Here is a 24,232-nt window from a genome sequence, read left to right on the forward strand (position 1 = left end):
CGTGCTACAAGAGGATAAAGCGTCTCCTTCACTCGTTCTGCTGTGCTGCTCATATGTGTTGGGCTTATTTACATCGGAGTGCGCAAACACAAAAAATATAACATCGTATTGTATAATTTTAGATTTTCCCACAGACAACAGCCGTTTCTCAGTGAGCGTTCTTGTCTGTTCTTGTGGACTTGTGAAACGTTATTGCCCAAAAGCCCACATAATTTCCAAAATATTACTGTTATTGTGTTATGAAATGTAGTTTTAAGAGTTTTTCAGGTGAGAATGTATTTGTTTAAAACTTAAATCTGCAGTTTATTTATAAAGATAGCGTCTATTTGAAAATTTGCTATGCCGATTTGGGAGCTCCAGGCGATCACGGGCGCGCAGTGCTCACGTATCCGCCCAGAGCAGCCTTACCTCGGCTAGTCCTTCTGACATTTGCCGCTGGGTCTGATGTCTCTGTAGTGATTAAACATGAGCTACAATTCGTTTTGGGTATATTAACAGGCAATCATCGGTCTCATGAATCTATTATTTGTTCCTGGTTGTATCGTTTCAGCTGAGCACAAAGTAGTGTTTAACTTTATATATTTATTTTGAACTTTTGAACTAATTTTTGAGCATAGTACAGCGCTGACTTTGTAGGATACGTTTGACTGAATTGTTTGCTTTTGTCTTTATTTCCTTTTATATACGCCTCTTATACTTTTATAATGGCTGTTATTGTTCCTTAAAACTGACCTTTAACAAAAAGAGTTGTGCTTATTGTCGTGCTTCATCACCGATCACTACTTTCATACACCACGCCTATTAAAGGGAACTGTTGGCGGTGGAAACGCAAGCTGGATCAGGGTGTTCAGTCCCGAATCGTACTGTACCGTACTGACCCGTACCACTCGGTGGAAACGGAGCCATAAGTGACGCTTGCTCGGTCTCGCTATCGCGGGTATCACGTCAGAGGCTGCCAGATCAAGAGATTTGAGTTTGGGGACAGTTAAATAAGCAGTTAAATAATCCTAATGACACCACACAATAAAGGACTTTTTGGTTAAAAAAAAAAGCTTGTGACAAGCCACGAATCGGGCCTTGAGTAGCCATGGCTGTCCATTGTTGGTACCCATCCAACCTGACAGAGCTTGAAGAGAATGCAGAGAATGACAGACAACCAGCAAATCCTTGTAGCATCAAACCCAGAAAAACTTGACGCTGTGAACAACTAAATGAATTAGGACTGCGGTCATTTGTATTATTGTTACAATACTGTTGTTATTATTGTTACAAAACAGTAGTAAAATCACTATTTTAGTAAAATTTGAAATAGGCTCCTATGAAAAGGCACAGGGTACCTCCATCTGCCTGTGTTAATTTGAGACCAAAACAACTGTCAGCCAGTGTCCAGCAGTGAATTATCAGATGAGCTCTGTTCTCGTCACACAGCTGCTCTGAGACACCACCTGTAAGACACTGATTATATAAGCAGCCTTTAATGAGTTAGATATTTGAAAGGGCTCCAAGTTCAAACGAATATGGCAGCAGGTCTCTGCCAGATGCTGCCTCTGAGCAGTGGGAGTTGATCACACACACACACACACACACACACACACACACACGGCAGGACAGTCTCTCTTTGATGAGCACAGAGCTCTGATTTGACATAGAAGGAAGGCGCTGATGTGTTTGCCTTTAAAAAAGCTTTTGCCACCAAAATTCAGTTCACTGTTTTTGCATGCAAACCTTTATCAAACCCATGACTAAATGCGATCTTGTTGCAGTATGTTGTTTTCTCTTTACAACAAGATATTTTAACTTTGAACTGTCACTTCTGGCAAAAAATATGAATCCATAATAACACTTCCTCCAGTGAAAAAGTTCATCTCCTGCTGTCTGTCACATCAAAATCCACCTGAGCTGTTTTGGACTGTTTTGGCTTGTAATCTTGGATGGTCTGAGGGTGAAGACAATTTCAGCTAGTTTTCATTTTAAGCAAAAGAATAAACATCTGTTTAACACAAAGACAAAATTCAAGCAATTAGTTGTTTTTAAAAAAACTCTTGAATTGTTTATTTTGTTTTGAAATATGCATACTATTGATAATGCAAAAAAACTTCTCCTGATTGTAACAGACTAACATTCTTCTCTATACATGATTTCTGTAATGTACTTGATAAAGAGCAGGATGCACAACCGTCACGCTGCCAGTACACACACACACACACACACACACGCACACACACGAGGAAGACCACTGCTTTAGTGAACCTTAAGCAACTACATTTGCTGCTGCTAAAGCTCATATGATGAATCACCACACACAGCTCGCGGCTTAAAGATCACATGGGGTAAAACTGGGACGCTGCCTCAGACGACTGGATCTCCACCTGGGCCATTTTAAACTGAGTGCACTGAAGCCACTTGCGCAGAGTGAGAGGAAACGACCCGGATCCAGGATTCTGGAGACACTGGTGGTTCACCCGGTTCTGAATGGCTTGTAGACGCAGCTGGAGACCCGCGGATAGATGCTATTGACAGACAAAGGAAGTTCATCGTCAGGATTTTGAGAGTTTACTCAGAAAGAAAGAAAGTGTTGACAGCAAGGGTGAAATAATGGATATGATGAACACTTACATTTAGGTTCGACTGAATCATGGGCAGCCACATGGGAATAAGCTAAAGAAAACGAAGAGGACATTAAATATGATAAACACCTCATTCCATGATATAGATAGGCTAGAAAACATTGCAATTACAATTCATGTTTTCTTTTAAGCATTTGTAAAAAGAAATCCGTCTTACTTTCACAAAGATGGTTGAGTTACACTCCTGCAGGGCCTCCATTAGACTGATGACATGCAAACAGACCATCTCTACCATCTGAAACACGCAGAAAAAGAGCAGATCTGCTGTCACCGCTGTATCTGTGAACAACGCACTTTCAGAGGTTGTTCTAGCTTTACAATCAGTAACAATTAATAAAGATTGATCATTCATATGTAGTGATTTCACAGTCTAGAATCAATTACAAATGGAAGTCAGTTAAAGGAGAAGTCCACTTCCAGAACAACAATTTACAGATAATGTACTCACCCCCTTGTCATTCAAGATGTTCATGTCTTTCTTTCTTTAGTCGTAAAGAAATTATGTTTTTTGATTAAAACATTTTAGGATTTTTCTCCATATAATGGACTGATATGGTGCCCCGAGTTTGAACTTCAAAATTCAGTTTAAATGTGTCTTCAAACGATCACAAATGCGGTTGTAAATGATCCCAGCCGAGGAAGAAGGGTCTTATCTAGCGAAACGATCGGTTATTTTCATAAAAATAATACAATTTATATACTTTTTAATGTCAAATGCTCATCTTGTCTTACTCTGCCTCAGTTTTTGTTCTGGTTCATGACAGTTAGTGTATGTCGAAAAACTCCCATCTCATGTTCTCCCTCAACTTCAAAATTGTGCTATATCGCTGTTTTACCCTTTTTTGTTGAGGGTGTTTGATCTTCTTTGCATGTTCACTTTGCAAACACTGTGTCTGTTCTTCTGCAGTGATGTAGGATGATTTTGAAATGATTTTTGAAGTTGAGGGAGAAAATACGATTGGAGTTTTTCAACATACACTAACCGTCTTGAGTCAGAATACACAGAGTTCAGGGAGAGAAAGACAAGACGAGCGTTTGAGATTAAAAAAGTATATAAATTGTATTTCTTTAATGAAAACAACTGATGGTTTCGCTAGATAAGCCCCTTCTTCCTCGGCTGGGATCGTTTACAACCGCATTTGGGATCGTTTGAAGCCGCATTTAAACTGTATTTTGGAAGTTCAAAATCGGGGCACCATATCAGTCCATTATATGGAGAAAAATGCTGAAATGTTTTCCTCAAAAAACATCATTTCTTTACGACTGAAGAAAGACGTGAACATCTTGGATGACAAGGGGGTGAGTACATTATCTGTAAATTTTTGTTCTGGAAGTGGACTTCTCCTTTAATATCTGAAATCAGTTTATATCACATATCAAATCAAAAGTAACCTGTTTTACCCTCCTGAAGAATCCAGCATTGCTGGTCAATCCATGCTGGTTTATGCTGGATTTTACAGCAGGGTAGAGCTCAAACACAAGCTAAAAGATGTTAAAATGTCAAAAAACAGCCTAAAGAAATGCTGCAAAATGATACACTGAGATAGAAACTGAGTCTGATTGAATGGCAGGTTTACCACTTTGTTGTGGGCCATGAGCTGGAGGATGCTGGGAGTTACGCGGCTCCAGAACTCCAGACCCGTGAGGATGGCGCCGGAGGAGAACTCGTTCTGGTTCTGGTTCTGATTGGTCGGGACGGCTGCGGCCTGTTCGCAGTAGATGGTCCACAGCTGGGCAAACATGAAGGCGTGGAACAGCGAACACATGTGCAGCACCGACGTCTGCAGACACACACAGAGGAGCATCATCAGATTCACGACTCCGGATCTCCTCCGAGCAGAACGGCTCCGTTACCATACCTTGGACTGCTCTGGGAATCCTATCAGGATGACAATCAGATGGTCTGCGATATGAGAGCCGGCGTCCAGCGGAATGGGCATACAGCACGAGGAGCCCTGATGCAAAGCAGTGTGGGTAAGAGACCCCAGCAGCAGCCAGGACAGCTGACGAATGTGCGACACGCACTCGATGAACTCTTTGGGTCTGAGGAGACACAAGCACAGCGTAAAAGCTCAGGTTTAGATGCCGCGAGCATACGACACACACACGCGCGCGCGCGCGCGCGATGACGGTGGGTCTTACCCTTGTTGCATAGCAGAAGGAGGATGGTAAAGCCAAGGCAGGTAGCGAATAACCGACTTGTTGTCTCTGTGGTTGCCTTTGCTGATCTCCATCGCCGCTACCTGAGCCAGACCGACCTTCAGATTCCCGCCGAACGTGTCCTCGTGCAGCGGCTGACAGCACGCCTTCATGTGGCTCTGAGTCACACATCACACACTTTTTAGCGTTTCACAATCACGCATTCGGCACACACTTCTATCCCAAGAGACTTGAGGCTTCTCTCTAGCTGATTTTGCCCACCGCAGGCCTTTAGTTTACCTTTAGTTTAGTCAGCGTGTGCATGTCCGCAATGAAGTCCAGCAGCTCGCTCAGATACTGCCGCAAACACTCCATCGCTGCAGTCGTACACTGAGGAGACAGAACATCTGTGACGCCTACAATCAGCGCTAACGAGCAGACACAGCAGTACAAGAAGCAGACGAGTCTCACCCCGGGCAGAGCGGAGATCATGTGCTTCTGGAGGATGGTGGACTCGGCCAGCCTCGTTCCGATGTCCGTACACACAAACTGAGGAAACAGACGATACGACACAGACGTCAGTGACTCGCTCTCTATCAGACTGATCCTGAGCACTTCTGTTCAGTCTGCTACTGCACATCATCCCGACCTCACTGCAAATCCTGTTTAGTGATGTTGGGCAGTGTGTGACACCAAAAAACATTTGTTTTTTAATATCTAGATACCAGTCTTTGAATTTGCTGTTGTGACATATTAGTAAGTACTAAGAATAGAAAAGAAGTTCAAATGCTTTTTTGCTCCACCTTCCCTTATTGTGAGACACACTACCTGCACCAGCAGCAGCAGGTTCGTGTCAGGAATTGATGACTTGAACTTCAGAGCCTGAAGCAACTCCAGAACAACAATACGGGACATGTAGAACTTGTCCCTTTCCTGCATGGAAGAGGGGGAAAGCAGCTTATAGAAAGTCATTTGCAAACATGTGCATTTTGACAAAATATAGACATGCTTCAGAATGCCGTTTTACACGCTGACCGCTGCTTCTCTCTGATATCTAGATGATCTGTCGACAGCCAAACTCCACAAAGCATCATCTTGTGTTTATATATTTCTGACAACACACAGCAGTGTTTCCTCACGCAAAAAAACAAACTTGTAGAACAACATGTGTAATCAGATTCATGAACAAATGATTCTTATGAGCCTTTTCTTTTAATAAATTGTTCAAAAACAGCCTGATTTGTCTGATCACTGGCCTGTTCAATGTAGTAACATTACATGGAAAATTAATTAAAAAAAAAAAAAAAAAAAAAGCTCAAAGAAAACAAATTCTTTTTTTTTTTTTTTTTTTTTTTTGCAGGTGTTGCTAAAATGTTTTAGTTTGGTAACCTCTGCTCTACAAAACACATTACACATCAAAACAAAGTTTTGTCTTTTTTAACCAAACAAAGCATTGCGCCACAACATTATTTCTTAAGGGAAAAGAAAGAAAGAAAAAAAACTAGATCAGATTAATATGGATGTTTGTCTTTATTTATTCTGAAAAGAGTTTGTATAATCTTTACTCCTGATGATGATTATGAAATGGTCATTAATTTAGTGAATATTCATTTAGCATTTAGCAAATTGGGTTAATAAATGTCATTTTTTAAAACAAGAAATTATAAAATCTTTGCAGCAAAATGCAAAGGGCAGAAAATTAGTTTAGGTGTGCGGATGCTCTCTGGTGGAATAAACACTGATGTAAAGAGTTGTTTACCTTGCTGAAGGTTTTGTAGCATAAACCGCAGAGCTCTACGAGATACGAGAGACTGAACACACCGTACTGGAGAACAAAACTCAGGAGTTTGGAGAAGGGCTCCAGCAGACTCTGTCAGAAAGACACCATAAACTACATCAGCTCCACCAGCACGACTGAAAACAACACACACTTCTCATATTCTCATTATCACGTTATCGTCGTGCGATATTCATATCTTCTGACCAGCAGAGCCAAAGCAATGAATCAGCTTACTCTTGTTGCGTTCGTTACAGGAATCTTCAGCAAGCAAATGATTATTCTCAGGCTGGAGTCCAGCGGACACTTCAGAAAAGAGACCAAACAGGAGGAACTCTTAGAATACAGGAGAATACTGAGCGTATTTATACTCTGATTCCTCTGGAATTACAGAGCACAGAAAGGCTGAACTGCTACCTTGAGTGGCAGAACAGCAGGTAGTTTGGTTAAAAATGTCTGGAACTGGTTACAGATGGTCGTCCACAGGTTGCTGGGCGAGTCCATGGGAAGAGTCTCCATGAAGGTGGCGATGTTGTCCAGACAGTGCAGTATGGTGCCTCCTGCTGGCAGAGCCTTCTTATTGTTCAGACCCTACGAACACAGCATCAGCTTTACTATGCACAATTACCCAGCAGACACAAACTAACCATTTATAGCTTCTACACATACCATTGATATAAAGCAGATAAACTGTAAACTTGTAAACTTGTATTATATCGCATATATTATAGTAGTTCAGCTAGCTGGTTCTGAAAAATTAAAGGAATAGTTCATTCAAAAATGTACATTTCCTGGAAATGCGAACAGCCTCAGGCCATCCAAGATGTAGATGAGTTTGTTTCTTCATGTGAACAGATTCGGAGAAATTTAGCTTTGAGATATTTTTAACCTAAATATAAAATATAAAGAGTCCAAAATCCATAATAACGCTTCCTCCAGTGAAACAGTCCATCTCCTGTTGTCTCTCACATCAAAATCCAGCCACATATTTGTTTAGAGCTGTTTCGGACTGTAAATGGTGCTTGATCCGTGCAGATTTCTCTCCTGATTCAGACCAGACCACTTTTTCACTGGAGAAAGTGTTACGATGGATTATGGACTCGTATTTCATATTTAAGTTAAAAATATCTCAGTGCTAAATTTGCCAAATTGAATGATTCAATGTTTCAGCTTTTGTCTTCTCAAGATTGGATTGTGGATTAATTGTTGTGATGTTTTTATCAGCTGTTTGGACAACACATTTTCTGGGAATGTACATTTTTGGATGAATTATTCCTAACAGCACTAATTGTGTTAAACATGACACACTCCAGTAAGTTTTGACATTTAAGGCTGCACACAAAAAGTAAAATACTTTCCACACATCACCGTCACAGGAGCGTCCTCTGCCGGGAGACGCACGTCAGTGCATCGTGACCTGTTTGTTTCAGGAACACGTGCGCGCGCGTGTGTGTGCGTCAGTAGTGCGGCTGATAAACAGACGTACCTCCAGGAGCTGACTGAGTGCCGCTACTGAGCTCAGCTCATTGAAATCAATCAGAGACGTGGCCAGTGTCCGCAGGAAGCTCCCATCTGAAAGACAGCAATGCCAGTGAAGCGTTTGCGCTGCGTGTGTATATGTGCGATCGTGCTCTGAGGTGTTTCTCCAAACCTTTAATGTTGCTCTGGAACAGTTGCGGCAGGATGCCGTTGGGCGCGAGCTGATGGAGAACGCAGCGGAGGAACTGCTTGGCTACGCCAGCCACGTTCCCAGGTATCAGCATGCTGCACACACGGACGGGAGAATACCGCTCAGACCTACACCGCTGAACGCGCGCACTGCGCAAGTGTAAACGCATCACTCACCTTTCAGCTTGACCAGTGAAATTGGAGCTAGAGGCCAACCTGCAGAATAAAACCAAACCGTTGAAAGAAAGCCACAGAGATCCTAGCGCACATACTGCAGTACTGAGTCGTATCCTGCCGTACCTGCCCACAGACTGCATGATCTCCAGCAGCAGCGGAGCGGCCAGATCAGGACTCAGATGGATGAACATGGACAGAACCACCACAGCCAGAGCCAAAGTCTCCTCATCATACTCCTCAAGAACAGCCCCGCAGTCCCGGCACCTGATGAATTCACACAGAGCTGTGATATTCTGCACGTCTGCGCGCTAAAAACGCTGCTAGTCGGTCCCCACCTGTCGGCCATCGTGGTGGGCTGCTCGTCGCTGAAGTCTTCTGGCGCTGGAACGAACATACTGACGGTGCTCGGGGCCGACAGCAGACTGGTCTTCATGGGACCTGCAGAGTAAAACGTATCTTGAGGCACAAACTCACGTACTATACAAGATACAACAGGGCAAAATGTGCTTTTTACACCTTCCACAGTGTACGATTGCAGCAAAAATACATATGTCTTTAGTGAACATTAATGAAGCAACATATTTTGTGAGAAAATAATTAATAAAAGTAGTTCGGTTTGTTTAAAAATCTTACAAATGTATGAGGTGGCTAGACTTGTACCCCACACATGGAAAGAAAGACACCAAATATTTATACAAATACTTCTGCTACAGTAACGTTAACATTTTAATTAATACTTGTTCAAAACAATCACTTTAGCAAAATCTGTAATATTTTTGTCTGTTTTGATAAATAAACATTTGTTTTGTTCAGTCAATATACTCATTAAAATGTAAAAAAATGTCATTAAAATATGCTCATTTTAAAATACAGAAAATGCAGAAACAATTTTTTAAGTAAAGATTCTGAAAGTATCGAAGGACATCCCATTATAATTTAATCTAGTTTTTCAGTACTAACAATAAATACATTTTATTATATGATATGATTAATATCATATTTTTAAAACAGGGCTGGCAAACGATTAATCGCGATTAATGGCCTACAAAATAAAAGTTCGAGTTTGCCTAATATATGTGTGTGTACATTTATTATGTATAAATACACACAAATTAATGTATGCATTTAAGAGAAATATGTTATTTATGTACAAAACATTTTTATTTTTATATATAATTTAAATTAAAAAATAAATACATATACTTGTAAATATTTCTTAAATGTATACATGAATGTGTTTGTATGTATATATACATAATAATTACTCACATTACACACACATATATTAGACAAACTCAAACTTTTATTTTGTATGTGATTAATCGTTTGCCAGCCCTATTTTAAATATGATGGTTTCACTATAAATATGTTGAATATCTCTACGGTGGACGCTCAACCCAGTATAGGATATTTACCATCTGAATATAACCATGTTATGTTAACAAATGTCAAAGACCAGGGTGCCCAAACTTGGTCCTGGAGGGCCGGTGTGCTGCAGAGTTTGGCTCCAACTTGACTTAAAACACCTGCCTGGAAGATTCTAATGTGCCTAGTAAGGTTTGTCTAGCTGGGGCTGGAGCTAAACTCTGCAGGACAGCAGTTTGGGAATCCCGTCAAAGACTTAAGAAAAGTGCTGAGGTGAATTTTTGTGCCCTCTAGTGTTTTAAGAGATTGCTGTTCTAGAAGCATCTTTAGCCCTGGTGAACCCTACTGTACATCACACTGGCAGGTTGGGTAACGTTTCATCAGAGTGAGAGGAAAGTGCCAATGAGTCATGTTGAGGACTGACCCGTGTCCCAGGTGCTGATGTTTTGTGGCGCGCTGGACTGATGCTCCAGCTGCCGCTTCATTAACTGACTCATCGTCACTGCACCCAGTGAGCCTCGCTTCACCTGACGATACTGAGCTGAGAACAGAAAAACAAACAAACAAACAGTTCAGCAGCCTCTCAGAGACGAGCCGTTCACGGATGAATGAAGCTGAATGCTTCTTTTCCCTCCGCATCTGGAGCTGATTTTATGTCTCAGGTTTACAGAACTACAGCAGCAGTGGGGCTGAGGTTCACATCATGTTACAGATACAGTTCAATGGTAGGGATGGGCGATATGTTATCGTTCGCGATATACCGGTAAAAATTTTCCCCACGATAAGAATTAGTCTTTCCGTGATAATAACGATAAAGTCTAGTTGTTGACGTATTTCAGTGTGCGACAGTACATAGTGAAATGCTGAAGGCGGACGTGAAACTATTATATCGCTAAAAGAGGAGCTCCAATCTGGAACTGTGCAGTGCAACAAAAATCGTTCTGAGCCTTGAATAACGTTAACTGTACTGGTAGCAAGCGTGCGATGCAGTTTCGCATGTTTTGGAGCATGTTTACAAACCTGTCGTCCAACAAAGATATAATTTACTGGCATGCTTTTTCTCTACATTAACTTCATAACATAGTCAAATGTTTGAAATAACCTTTTGTGATCGGCTGTGGGTTCATATCACAGAATGAGGCTGAAATCATACTATTTTATAGTAGGGGTGGGCGGATCGATCCTAATATCGATAGTATCGATACCAACGTTGGTATTGATATCGGATCGATAGTAGCCTTCCGAGATCGATACTTTTATTTAAATTTCATCTAATTTACGCTAAAGTACATTGCTCCTGTTTCATAAAAGAGCGGACATGTCTCTAAATACCCTGTCCTTTTATATCTCGTATGCACCGTTGCTCCTCCCTGCTCTGCTGTTATTAGTTGTCCCTTCATCACGTGACTCAGCAGCGCCAAAGCGCAAGCACTTTTGGCAGTTCTGAGATGACGGAAAGAAAGAGGAGCGCTGTTTGGAGTTATTTTACTGCAGTAAACGGAAATATTGCAAACTGCAAAGTTTGTAGAAAGTCTATTCGATACTGTGGCAACACCACAAATCTACACGAACACATAAAACAACACGAAAAAGAGAACGCCGAGCTGCAAAAAAGGAGAGAAGAGGAGGCAAATCCGCCAGACAGACCCCCAGCAGTGCCAGCCCTGAGACAGAGGTCACTGGCCGCGTCGTTCCAGAGAGGCAATGAATATCCAGGTAGCTAGCTACAGTGGTGAAATTAATATTTGAGTTATATAGGACATTCAGTATTAGTTAATGCCAATTTGAAAAAAACAAAACAAATACTTGGTCATAGTTGAACTTGTTACTTTCATCATCAGGCTGATTAAATATAGCCTATATAGTCAGCACATTAAAACCTGCTATTTATATGAATTATTTTGGAATTTAAAAATATACAGTGGTGGCCAAAATGATTAGAACAGTCGTTTTTTCACCAGCTAAAAAATTTTTTAAGTCAGTTTTAAGTCAGTTATCTTTTGCTGTAGTGTGTTAGTAGGAAAAAAAAAAAAAAAAAAAATTTAAAAACACTTGCTGGTGAGAATACAGGTGTTCTAACAATTCTGGCCACCACTGTATACCATAAACTTAAAATATGAAAATGTCTGAATATCCCTTTTGTGTTAACTGTGAAAGGGACACTATAGGATTTATATTTTGGCTACATAGGTAAGATAGGCTTTAGGCTATACTTAATTATTTTTCTATTTTACCTAAGTGATTCCCCAATAGCTATTGAAATTACAAAGAGCCTTGCTGAAATGATTGCAAAGGACCTGCAACCTCTTTCTGTGGTCGAAGATGAGGGTTTTAGGAGTTTTGTCAGGACACTTGATCCACGTTACAGGATTCCAAGTAGGAAAAATTGAATGGAAGGGAAAATACCAGCAATGTATGAAGAGAGCCGTTCAAAAGTGAAAAAATCTCTAGATGATGCAAACAGTGCTGTACTTACAACAGACATGTGGACATCAAGAGCCACAGAGGCTTATTTAACTGTCTCATGCCATATTATTGACAGGAACTGGCAAATGCAAGCCTATGTCCTAGAAACCTGTAGTTTTTCAGGACAACACACAGCTGACAACATTTGCGCACAATTAAAAAGAATCACTGATGAATGGGGCATAACAGACAAAATTCAGGCTGTAATAACAGACAATGGTGCCAATATGGTTGCAGCTGTGCGCAAAGCTGGTTGGGCACATTATCCGTGTTTTGCACACACGCTAAATTTGGTAGTAAAAGACTCCATTAAAGCTCTCCCTGATCTTCTTGACATCCAGCAGAGATGCAGTGCTATTGTAGCTTTCTTTCACCACAGCACAAGAGCAGCAGAGAAGCTCAAAGAACTAAATTCTCCAGAACACAAACTGATACAATCAGCTGAAACAAGATGGAACTCTGTGTTCTATACGTTCAACAGACTACGTGAGCAGAGGGAAGCTGTTACCACAGTCCTCTGTCTTCTTGGAAAGACTTCGCTGTGCTTAGGTGAGGAAGACTGGTCAGTGATCAGTCTGTCCACTGATGCCCTGAGACCATTTGAGGAAGTAACAAGAGAGATATCAACTGAAAAACATGTTTCAGTGTCAAAGGTGATTCCCCTGGTGTCACTACTTCTGAGATCAACTGCAACATATCAGTGCCAAGGTAGCAAGCTAGCTGCTGAGCTGTCAGCACAATGCCAACGTCGTTTCAGAGGTATTGAAACCTTTTACGGTCTGGCTGTCAGTACCTACCTGGACATTCGATTTAAAAACCTTGGATTTCGTGACATGGCAAACGTTGAACCTGTGAAAGGTCGACTCATCACTGAAATTCAGTCAATGAACCAGACCTCCGATCTCAGTTCAGAGTCTGCTGCTGAACCAAGCTCAAGCTCAGCCACAAGCTCTACATCAGCAATGACTACTGCAACTACCTCAACCTCGTCTGCAGGGGCAGCTGCAAAAGGTGGGATATAGACAGAGTTTGACTCTCAAGTTCTTGCATCCCAAGTGCATCGCACAACTGGCACTGATGCCTTAATTGAAATGCGGCGGTACTCAGAAGAGAAGCCAATTCCACGGGCTCAAGACCCACTACTTTGGTGGAAAAAGAATGAACCGATGTTCCCGTCTCTTAGCAAGATTGCCAAGAAACACCTGGGAGTCACTGCAACATCTGTACCCGCTGAAAGGATTTTCTCGAAGGCAGGACAGTTAGTAAGCCAAAGAAGAAGTGCAATAAAAGGGAACCATGTTAACACGTTACTGTTTCTGAACAAAAACCTCTAAATCTTAACAGGGTGTCAAGGTTTAAAAAGGGGCTGCAGGGAATATTTATTTGGATGTAGGAGGGCTTTGGGGGTGTAAAGCCAAAGACTGAAGATTCGAAGCAATAGTAGTTTGTTTAGTTATTTGCACTTTATTTACTTCATTATATACAAGCAATTGTTTGCACTTTGTTCATAAAATAAGGCAATGTTTAGTGTCTAATGAAAGGGAAACACTTTATTTTGTTATTTTGAACAAACAGTGAACAAAAACTGAAAAAAAAAGTTTTAAAACATTTGTTCGCCAGTAATAATTTTGTGTTCTTTGTTTATTTAAAATGTATTTGAAATGCATATTTGTTTTACATTTATTTGTTTAAAGACATTGAAGAAGTGCTAAAAGAGAATTGGTTTTGTTATTATATTATTGTTTCTGAACAAAAACCCCAGACTGAAGGAAAGTTAAAACAATTCATTGTTCTCTAGTAATAAGTTTGTGTTTGCAAATCCAGATCATTACAATAATACAGATGTTTTTATTTGGCTTAAAAGTGTTTAAAATTTGTCCTGGGTTTTAACATATACATTTAATTATAGCTGCTTTGAGAGCATTCAACTCATAAATCATGACACACTGTTCTCCCCTACAGAAAAGTACATTTAGGTTCAAGCGCATGCTTTTTAAAGTAAAAGTATCAGTATAGGTATCAATATCGGCGATACTGGCCCTGTATTTACTTGCTACCGGATCGATACCAAATTTTGCAGTATCACCCAGCCCTAATCTGCGTTTTATTCAGCTACAGCGATCACTGGATTAGAGATTCCTGAAGCGTCATCAGTACTGTTACTTCTGCTATAAAGCATATGTGGAGTTTCTGTGCAAGGGCGCCCTCCGGCTTCCGAATAAGAAAAAAACTTTATTGCCAAGTGCGTTTCACACACAAGGAATTCGGCTTCCAGTACAGAAAGTGCAAACAATTGATTTCACATTCCTGTGAATAAACAGTGCACTCAGTAATGCTCACAACACCCTATTTTGGGTAAAAATAGGAAAAATAATACTTTTCTCTAAAGAAACATTGATACTGTTGTCGCGATAAATACCAGAAATTATCGTGATACATTTTTAAGCCCATATCGCCCATCCCTATTCAATGATCATATTAATATGAGCATTTATGTGTAGGTGATTTACTGGATACTGAGGAGCGATGGCTGGTTTCAGGGACGGCAGCCTCCAGGGCCGGAGCAGAGGCCGATTCTCTGGGCTTCTCCAGGTTCGACAGAGATTTTGTATCTGTGCAACAACACAGGGAAATGACAGTCAGTCTGAGTGTCAGACATTGTTAGGACAATAATTAGTAGGATGTACTTGATGTGTCACCTACATGAGCTACATTAATGCCTTTAAATCATCAATGTTTGTCCCACTGTTAATCTGCCGAAGGTCTTCTTTTTGAAATTTATTTTTATCATCAGCAATTTGTTTACACTTTGACATTCTGCTAACTATAAGTAACTTTGCAACTACATGCCAACTAAGTAAGGGATAATCCACGGTTAGATGCGGATTAATCAATTTTAACACACAGCGGGGAGGCTCAAAAAAACCCATCACATTACATTACATAAAAATTGTTTAATGCACACTAAGCCGTGGATTATCCCACTTACACCTTGAACATTTACCAAAACTGACAAGTTAAAGCTGTCACTAATGTTTGCACTGCAATATCTGACCAGGAGAGCAAAAACTATGGTTATTGTGTGTGTGTGTGTGTGTGTGTCTGATATTTATCACGTTATGGGAATCAAATGTCCCCACAAGGATAGTGATACCAGTAAATTTTGACCTTGTGGGGACATTTGTGAGGTCCCCATGAGGAAACAGGCTTATAAATCATGCAGAATGAGTTTTTATTAGAAAGTAAAAGTGTGCACAGTTTAATGTGAGGGCCAGGTTTAGGTGTAGGGCGACAGAAAATACGGTTTGTACAGTAGAAAAACCATTACGCCTATGGAATGTCCCCATAAAACATGGAAACACAACATGTGTGTGTGTGTGTGTGTGTGTGTGTGTGTGTGCTTTAATGAAGGCAGCATATTAACATGGCACAGTGAGTAAACTACCTGTGTATTAAACAGTCACAATCAAGTATTCAGACAGCCCATGGTATAACTCTCATTAATTTGCAATTATATGCCAACTAGCTCTTATTACAAGGTAGTTAGTTGAATAACCTGACATGTACTTGAAAAGTTACTTATAGTCAATAAAATGTCCATCAAAATAAAGTGTTAGCAGATACTAAGCAGACAGTCTACTCACATTGATTTGTTAAGTTACTAGCAGGATGTCTAAAGCAGGGGACACCAAACTCGGTCCTGGAGGGCCGGTGTCCTGCAGAGTTCAGCTCTATTCTCCCTCAACACACCTGCCTGGAAGTTTCAAGTATACCTAACAGACCCTGATTAGCTGGTTCAGCTGTGTTTGATTAGGATTGGAGCTAAACTATGCAGGACACCGGACCCCTGATCTAAAGCATCAAACTAAACTGTTACCAGTGATGTTTTTATTAAATACTAACAATACACATACAAACCAACAAAGACAACAAAGCGAAACACAGTACAGGAACAAGACACGCAAAACCAAAGGATGCTAACAAACCAAGCAGACAGACCTGACTCTGTGGCCGGTTCTCTCATTTTGTCTATCGTGTTGAACGAGATGTCCAGATACTCCCTCTGGATGGCGCTGACGGCAATCTTCCTCTCTTTGCGCTGCCGTGGCACGATCTGTATCTTGAATTCAGCCTCGTCGCTCTCGTCGTCAGGTTTGGGGTCGCTGTCTCTCTCGTCGGTCTCGTCGTTGTCCTCGTCTCCTGCTCCTTCCACGTTTAACGGATCCAGCGACTCGAGCACTTCCAAGGGAATCTGAAGAATGACAGACTTGCTCGAGGGGCTCGTTCCGCCGTTATCGTCGGGCTGCGTGCACGAATCGTCCAGGGATGCGTTCGGCATGTGCGACGTCTTTCTGAAGAGATCGCGTTTCTGTTTCAGGGTCATGGCGCCTTCGTGAGGAGCCGTGAAGTCCGGGAGCTCCAGAGACGCCGGCGAAGAGACCGCGGGAGGCTCGAGCTTCTCGTTCTTGGAGCAGTCCTCTACGCTGACCTGCACGAGCGGAGGAGAGTGTGCCGTGGCGCCGACGGAGGCCGCTGACCGATCCTCGGGTCTGCACAGCACTCCACCGGGGAGTCTGAGGGCCTCAAACAGGTCCTCGTTGCTCTCGACAATGCGCAGAGGAGGCAGCGGCTCGAAAACCAGCGAGTCGCTGTCGGAGAGCGAGAGAATGGAGTGTTTCTCGGGGATGGACGTGCAGTCGGAGGAAAGGTCTATGAGATCCGGATCGTCCTTGTCGAGCGCGGGCGCGGCCAGCGGCGAGTCCAGACCGGCGGGTTTATCTTCAAACGTCTCCATGCAGCTGAGACGCACCTCGGGTATAATGGGCCTGATGTTGTCGTTCTGAGCGCTGGAGCCTCTACGGTCGATGACGGAGTGGCCGTTAGACGAGTCTTTCCCGTGGTGCTGAGCTCTGTGCTGCTGTCTGCCTATAGAGGAGGAAGACGAGGGCTGTAGGGCTGGCGGGCCCTGCAGGTCGCAGCGGTCGATGCAAGACTTGCGTCGGTGCTCGTCCAAATTGAAGAGGATGGAGTCTGTGTTGCCGATGTCCAGAGACTTCTGCTTGTGCATGGCTTGCAGTCTCTTCTTCTTGCTGTTGGTGTCCTCTCGGCCCGAGTACAGCAGCGTGTCCTGCAGCGCGCCGCCCTCCTTGTATTCGGCCAGCTCGATCTCACCTGTGCAGAAGACAAGAGCAGAAGGTTAGCTGAAGAAAGCATTGCGAGCGCACACCGCATCCGTCCAGACACGCACTTCTCTGAGCGTTGAGCTCCACAGGCTGATACTTGACAGACTTGCTGCCACCGATCCTCTTCAGACGGGCGAAGAAGGTCTGCGACTCCTTGCTGCCCGCTCCCGTTGGAGTATCGTGGATGTCCGACTCGTCAAATACGCTGTCCTCCTCTACACAGGGAAACACAGGGCGTTAGGCGACAGGACGTCACTAACCGTTCCCGTGATGCACAGTCTGATCCGTACCTTTCTCTTTCTCGCTGTAGCGGCTGATGTTGGAGTTGTCGCTGTACAGCGGGCCCGCGGACACGTGCGACCTGCAGCTGTGGTACTGAGCGTTCAGCGTGTTGATGGTGATGTGGATCAGATGGAGCACCACGTCTTTACTCATGTCCATGTCTCTATATGGATACTGAAACACAGCACGACAGTGAAGAAGACGCCAAGATCCCTCAGTTCAGTTACTTGCTGAGTTAAAACACAGAGCGCAACAAAGATGAAAACACAATTTTTCTACTGAATTGCAACACTAAGCCAATAGTAATGCTTTTAGAGGAATAAGATTCATGGCCTTTGTGCTGCTCTTTTCACAGGAGAGATCAGTTTGCTTTTAAGTAGAACAGAATCCAATAGACAGTTCTTTGATGGGATTCGGCGTATAGTTAAATAGGTATAAAGTTGTCTTCGTGACATATATGTTTTTTATATGTTTTTGTATTTTTTGTGATTATTTGGGGGGATGGGGGGAATTTAATTCATGTTTGTGAAACTTTAAGATTTTAAGATTTGTGGATCTCGTTCTATTTATTTGTCAACATGTTTAATTTTTGTTAATCTCCTTACATTTATTTGTGGATCATAATTTATTTATTTGGAATTAAGCAACAATTCTATCTCCATATATCGTTTCTAGGAAACTTCTAGACCTTGAGGAAACTGATCCTGGTTGTGACCAAAACAAATATGCATTATAATGAGTTCACTTGATGTCATGTTGTGTGTGTATTTGTACAGAGAGCAACCATAATCGCCTTATTCAAGTACCTGTACTTCATCAAAATACAATGTAAAAAAAAAAAAAGAAGTAATGTGATTAAAATTTAATCCAGTGAAAAAAAATGTTTTGCTCCAATGACAGATTCATCTCTCTTCCATTAACTATTACATATAACTCTATTGTTTGATTTCATCAACTTACAGTGTTGTCAGTGGCATAAATTGCACACTATGAAAAGTTCAGTGTGTTTGTTGTCTCTCCTTACATCATACAATCCCTAAATGAATTTCACAACAGCAGTCATGCTGTTAGTTTACTTTAAACATTCCCATTCGCTTTACAAAGCTGCATGTGGGATTCTGACAGGTTGAGTTTCTATTGTTTTCCTTTTTTGTTCATTGTTATTACAAGACAAGGGAATTTGCTGATACTTCCAGCGCACATGCACATATCACATTCCCTATAAATATAGCTATTAAAAAAAAAAAACATTTGGGATAAATGAATTACTACTAACACAAATGTCAAGCCCATAACTTTGTGGGGGAATGACAGAAAATGTGCAAATCAAGGTTGACGTATTGTTTGAAATTAGTCATTTTGATGTCTTAGGCCATGTTCACAATTGGCGTTTTTTTTGTTAAACTGCGTCTGTTTTACATTATAATCCTATGGAGTAAACTGTTTTCAAAAAAGACCTGAGCGTTTTTTTTAAACCCCACCGCCGGCGTCTTTTTCTGCAGCTCAGAGCGTCTTTTCAAGTTGACTTCAAGCTGAAGTTGAACTTTTCTGAAAAAAAAAAAACAAAAAAAACGCCCTACGTCAAGCGCCTTTTTGACAGCTGACCAATGACAAGCCAGTAGCGAGACCTGTCATTTCCATAAAAACAAGAACAACAAGAAAAAACGGAGACGGTGCCGGTAGACTTTTATTTTATTGTTGTGAACTGACATTCTCCTCCCCGTTAACTTTAAAAACCAACACGCGGCACTAATAGTCTCGTGGGCAGCGCATCAACATGTACATTAGCGCCGCTGCGCTTTCCCTTTTTCGAGTCCCGGTTAGCAGACTTTTCCCAATCGTGTCGCCCTCTCTCGCTTTCCCACTTCGTTTCCTGTCAGAATACTATTGTATCAAATAAAAGGCAAAAATGCCAAAAAGACGTCCTCAGCTGCAACGCTGACAGATTTGTATTTTTTGAACTAAAAAAGCACCCTTGTCAACTTGTCAAAAATGATGCCAAGTGTGAACATAGCTGTATGTTTTCGGCGTAAGGCCTAAAATAATAAATATACTCAGTAATTCAAGAGTGTTTTGAATGTAATGGCAAAGATATGTCAGTTATAAATACAAAACAGCCATGTGGTGAGAGTCAGATAATTTTATCATTTATCTCTTTTTATAGATATATACATGAGAGATCCACTGCATCCTGGCCACAGTTACGAGGAGTACCTTATAGAGGATGACGAGCAGGGCTTTGAGCCACATCTGTCTTATGTGAGGTTTGAGGGCCCACAGCGAGCAGCGCGGCGGCTCCTGGAAGTTAGGCCTCAGCTGCGGACACGTGCAGTACTTCAGCACCTGCACCACCAGCGGCAGCAGCTGTTTGCCCAAACCAATGTTATAGTCCATAACCTGAAGAGACAAAACCGTCCGTCAGCAACGCCGACACGCTCCTCACAAAAAGGCGAGCGCACAGAGCTGAGCTCACCTGAGCGATTCCTGCGATGAAGGCGTTGAAGCAGGTGGAGGAGCGCATTTTCTGAGGGGTGATCATGAAGCATCCCATCTGCTGATCGTATCCCAGCAGGACGTAGAGATGCCGCTTGACCGTGTTGAAGGCTTTGGCGCTGCCGATGTCTGTCTCCGCGCTGCTTTTGTCTTTGGCCATGAACTTCATGAGCACCATGATGAGCTGATGGACGGTCTGGTGGTCTATGCCCGCGTCCTCCGGCAGCAGATCTTTAATGAGGGAGTCGTCCTCTGGAGGAGAGCTCTCGCCTGCACGTTAACAAGGCGTGACGCTTTTAGTGTCCTCTACATACGCTGCACAACTGTGTGTTAAGAGGGTCCTATTATGCTTTTTCACTTTTTCAACTTGCAATGAAAATAGGCTAAAAAAAGATCTGCAAGATGACAAAGCTGAAAGTCCAGTCTACAAGAAGATATTCTGTTCAACACTTAAGAACTACATCAAACGGCTCATTCGGACTACAGCGCTTCTTCCGTATATCGTGAAGTTGCAATGTCACTCATTTAAATAATCTAACCAATCTAACCAATCAGAGCACATTTCATACTTCAGGAGGGGCTTCATCGAAACAGGAACTAAACAGTGCGTTTGACAACAAGCATCAAGCATGAAAATCGATTCTAGCACACACCAAAATCATAATATGACCCCTAAAGGCGGGGTGATGATTCTGAGCACACCCAAAGTAGTGATACATTTAATTATATCCAGCACATGCTAAAAGGAAGAACTGAGGGTCAGCAGTGTGTGCTAAAACCATCATACACTTGCAGTATTTTCGCTGTGCTGCTATGCATGACGTGGTTAGCGCTTTACCTGTCAGGACTTTCTCTAGCATGTTTCCCAGTGTGGGTGCCGACTGCTCTTGTCTAGTGAGTCTTAGAGCTGAATCCCAAAGAAGAGAAACAGAAAGACATCTTTGCTGAATATAGAGACAAATATTTCACTTCAGGCAAAGCATCTGAGGTGAGAGACGTGATGGAAAAATAGCAAAGCAGCAGAAAGCAGAAAGTTCAGGACACTCACGCAGTTTGTTGCACAGTGTCTCCGGGAGGGAGAAAGTGCGTTTGGACCCGGACGGACCCTTGACGCTGTCTCGTAACGAGCGGACGCTCTTCTGGCGATTGCGGGCGAAGCGAGCACGTCTGATCTTCCACATGGCCGCATCGCTCAGGTTGGCCACGTTAGTCCTCACAGCTGTGATTGCTTGCGGAGTAAATCAAGACATAATCAACGTGGTGTATAATCAGGGCTTCTGCAGGTTTTATACATTTAAGATATCTTAAGACCTTATCAAGAAGAAAATGTAAAGGGAACACAACACTTCAATGCGTTCAGTAAATGTCCAAGGGGAACACAATGAGTTTTATTAGCAACAGTTTGAAAATACAAACGTTTAAAGCTTTAATAGCTCTAAACCACTAGAATATAAAAATAACTTTTATTGTAGCTTCTGATCACACTGCAACAAAAAAAGCTGCTCTTCCTCAGTACTTTTGTCTCGCTTTGCAGTGTGAATGTCTTAAGATTCTTAAATCAGCATGCATTTACTGATGCAAAATGACATTAGAAGTCATGTGTTATGAGAAATACATCAAAATGAAGAGAACTTATGATTAAAACAAACACATGTATGTGCCAATGGGCTCAGAAAAATCAACTTAACAAATAGGTAATTCAAGATTTCATACCTGACTGACAGATATTTGTTTTTTGTTATACACATTAAATCATTTAACTATATCCGATTTCTTAGAAAGCAAGTAAATGTATCTTGATTTAAGAATGTTTAGATATTTGTACTGGAAAAAAGGAAAGTGTTCTTTTTTCTGTTACACTTGGGAGACTTTATTCATTTAAGACTTTCTGCTCTAAACTAAGACCTTACGAAGGCCTTCATTTGTGGAAGGGCGACTTAAGACCCTCAGAATCCCTCTTGATACTCTGGACACACTCTACAGACGTGTGGACATGAACAGCTCATTCAAACACACTCACTTGTAGGAAAAGGAAACTCTTTATTGCAGTCCAGGTGCAGCTGGGCCTCGAGCGACAGCGTCTCGAAGCGGTTGACGAAGAACTCCCAGCTGAGAGCGGGGATCTCCTGACTGAGCGAGTGCAGCAGCAGCAGTTTGCTGAGGATGACGGGCCGGTCCCTGACCACCGTGTCAAACTGGAAGTCCAGGCACAGACACAGACCCTGGTGGAGGACACACAAAGACAGGTTTGTCCCTCTCCCTTCGCGACGTCACGGAGACACTGGCACCGATCGCGTCTCTGCTCACCTGCAGCGCGGGCCGTTTGATGGAGTCCAGCAGCAGGCGTGCTCTGGTGGCCACAGCCGGGTTGACGTCCTCTACGCTGGCCAGGAAGCAGCAGAAAGCGTGCGCTAGAGAATACTTCAGCACGTGGCTCTTAGTGACTGAGCCGATGTCCAGAAAGCGGCACAGGACGGCCACGCGCTCCACTGAAAGAGACAGCCTTTACTTCATACCGTTCTGCCAGTGTTAACAGAAATAATATGTGACCCTGGACCACAAAGCCAGTCATAAGGGTACATTTTTTGAAATTGAGTTTTATACATCAAATAAATAAATAAGCTTTCCATGGATGTATGGTTTGTTAGGATAGGACAATATTTGGCCGAGATACAACTATTTGAAAATCAGAAATCTGAGGGTGCAAAAAAAAAAAAAAAATCAAAATATTGAGAAAATCACCTATAAAGTTGTCCAAATTTAATTCTTATCAATGAATATTACTAATCAAAAATTAAGTTTTGATATATTTACAGTAGGAATTGTACAATCTTTATTTCATATCCTAATGATTTTTGGCTTAAAAGAAAAATCAATAATTTTGACCCATGCAATGTATTGTTGGCTACTGCTACAAATAAACCCCAGCGACTTAAGACTGGTTTTGTGCTCCAGGGTCACATCATCAAGGACATCAACTACTGTTATTATCTTAGAAATATAGAAGAAGGCTGTGCTACATAAAAACCTGTGAATGATAAAGAAGAATCTGTAAGGCACTCAAGTGGTTGAAAATTAAAAGCCTGTAATACATATGGGCCAAATCATTAAAAATGTTGCTGGCCAGTGTTTTGGCTTTGAACAGCTTTCATCGACAGCTACAAATCAATTATCCACAGACACTCATTTGTAACATTTGTTCACGGTTGTAGGTACAGTGCTGCTTGAATGTTTGTGAACCTTTTATAATTTTCTATATTTCTGCATAAATATGACCAAAAAGTTCAGCAGATTTTTACACACGTTCTGAAAATTGACAAAGAGAACCCAATTAAACAAATGAGATAAAACTATATACTTTGTCATTTATTTATTATGAAAAATGATCCAGCGTTAAATATTTGTGAGTCGCACAAGTCAATCTGTTCAGAAGTGTTTTCAGTCAATAGGACGACAATTAGGTGTCAGTTTATGCCCTGTTTTATTGAAAGAACAGGGATCTATTAAAGTCTGATCATGTTTGTGAAAGTGAATCACGGCACAAGCAAAGGAGATCTCTGAGGACCTCAGAAAAAGAGTTGTTGTTGCTCATCAGGCTGGAAAAGGTTGCAAAACCATCTCTAAAGAGTTTGGACTTCACATATCCACAGTCAGACAGATTGTTTACAAATGGAGCAAATTCTAGACCACAGTTACCCTCCACAGAAGTGGTCGGCCAACAGAGACCACTCCAAAGAAAGATGTATGATAGTTTCCGAGGTTGCAGAGAACCCCAGGATAACTTCTGAGCAACTAAAAGTCGTTGTGCAGGACTGATCAGCAGTTACAAAAACATTACCTGCAGTTTTTGCTTCAAAAAGGGGTCACAACAGATACTTTTGCACCTTACAAATATTTAACACTGGATCATTTTTCTCAATAACTAAACGACAAAGTGTTTTTTTGTCTTGTTTGTTTGATTGGATTCTCTTTGTCAACTTGTGTGAAAATCTGATGATGTTTTGTGTTATATTTATGCAGAAATACAGAAAATTCTAAAGGGTTCACAAACTTTC

The 24,232-nt window shown here is 41.8% G+C and overlaps 1 protein-coding gene across 1 annotated transcript in view; it reads right to left on the minus strand.

Moving 5' to 3' along the window:
- Positions 1–2,015: 2,015 nt before the first annotated feature.
- Positions 2,016–24,232, minus strand: part of LOC127179834 (protein unc-79 homolog) — a 48,294-nt gene continuing 26,077 nt past the window's right edge. The window contains exons 24-51 of the mRNA XM_051133589.1: positions 22,485–22,666; positions 22,198–22,399; positions 21,226–21,405; positions 21,016–21,084; positions 20,158–20,447; positions 19,899–20,081; positions 17,693–17,858; positions 17,468–17,617; positions 16,219–17,391; positions 14,730–14,831; positions 10,178–10,294; positions 8,724–8,826; positions 8,512–8,652; positions 8,389–8,427; positions 8,195–8,307; positions 8,030–8,115; positions 6,961–7,134; positions 6,781–6,849; positions 6,526–6,636; positions 5,595–5,699; positions 5,238–5,315; positions 5,067–5,156; positions 4,770–4,945; positions 4,487–4,670; positions 4,205–4,408; positions 2,785–2,862; positions 2,617–2,658; positions 2,016–2,510 (exon numbers count right to left, since the gene is read on the minus strand). Of these exons, the coding sequence (XP_050989546.1) occupies positions 2,322–2,510; positions 2,617–2,658; positions 2,785–2,862; positions 4,205–4,408; positions 4,487–4,670; positions 4,770–4,945; positions 5,067–5,156; positions 5,238–5,315; positions 5,595–5,699; positions 6,526–6,636; positions 6,781–6,849; positions 6,961–7,134; positions 8,030–8,115; positions 8,195–8,307; positions 8,389–8,427; positions 8,512–8,652; positions 8,724–8,826; positions 10,178–10,294; positions 14,730–14,831; positions 16,219–17,391; positions 17,468–17,617; positions 17,693–17,858; positions 19,899–20,081; positions 20,158–20,447; positions 21,016–21,084; positions 21,226–21,405; positions 22,198–22,399; positions 22,485–22,666 (4,796 nt within the window). The 3' untranslated portion in view covers positions 2,016–2,321. The remainder of the gene's footprint in view (positions 2,511–2,616; positions 2,659–2,784; positions 2,863–4,204; positions 4,409–4,486; positions 4,671–4,769; positions 4,946–5,066; positions 5,157–5,237; positions 5,316–5,594; positions 5,700–6,525; positions 6,637–6,780; positions 6,850–6,960; positions 7,135–8,029; positions 8,116–8,194; positions 8,308–8,388; positions 8,428–8,511; positions 8,653–8,723; positions 8,827–10,177; positions 10,295–14,729; positions 14,832–16,218; positions 17,392–17,467; positions 17,618–17,692; positions 17,859–19,898; positions 20,082–20,157; positions 20,448–21,015; positions 21,085–21,225; positions 21,406–22,197; positions 22,400–22,484; positions 22,667–24,232) is intronic.

The sequence above is a fragment of the Labeo rohita genome, chromosome 17 (genome assembly GCF_022985175.1).
Source record: "Labeo rohita strain BAU-BD-2019 chromosome 17, IGBB_LRoh.1.0, whole genome shotgun sequence".
NCBI lineage: Eukaryota > Metazoa > Chordata > Actinopteri > Cypriniformes > Cyprinidae > Labeo > Labeo rohita.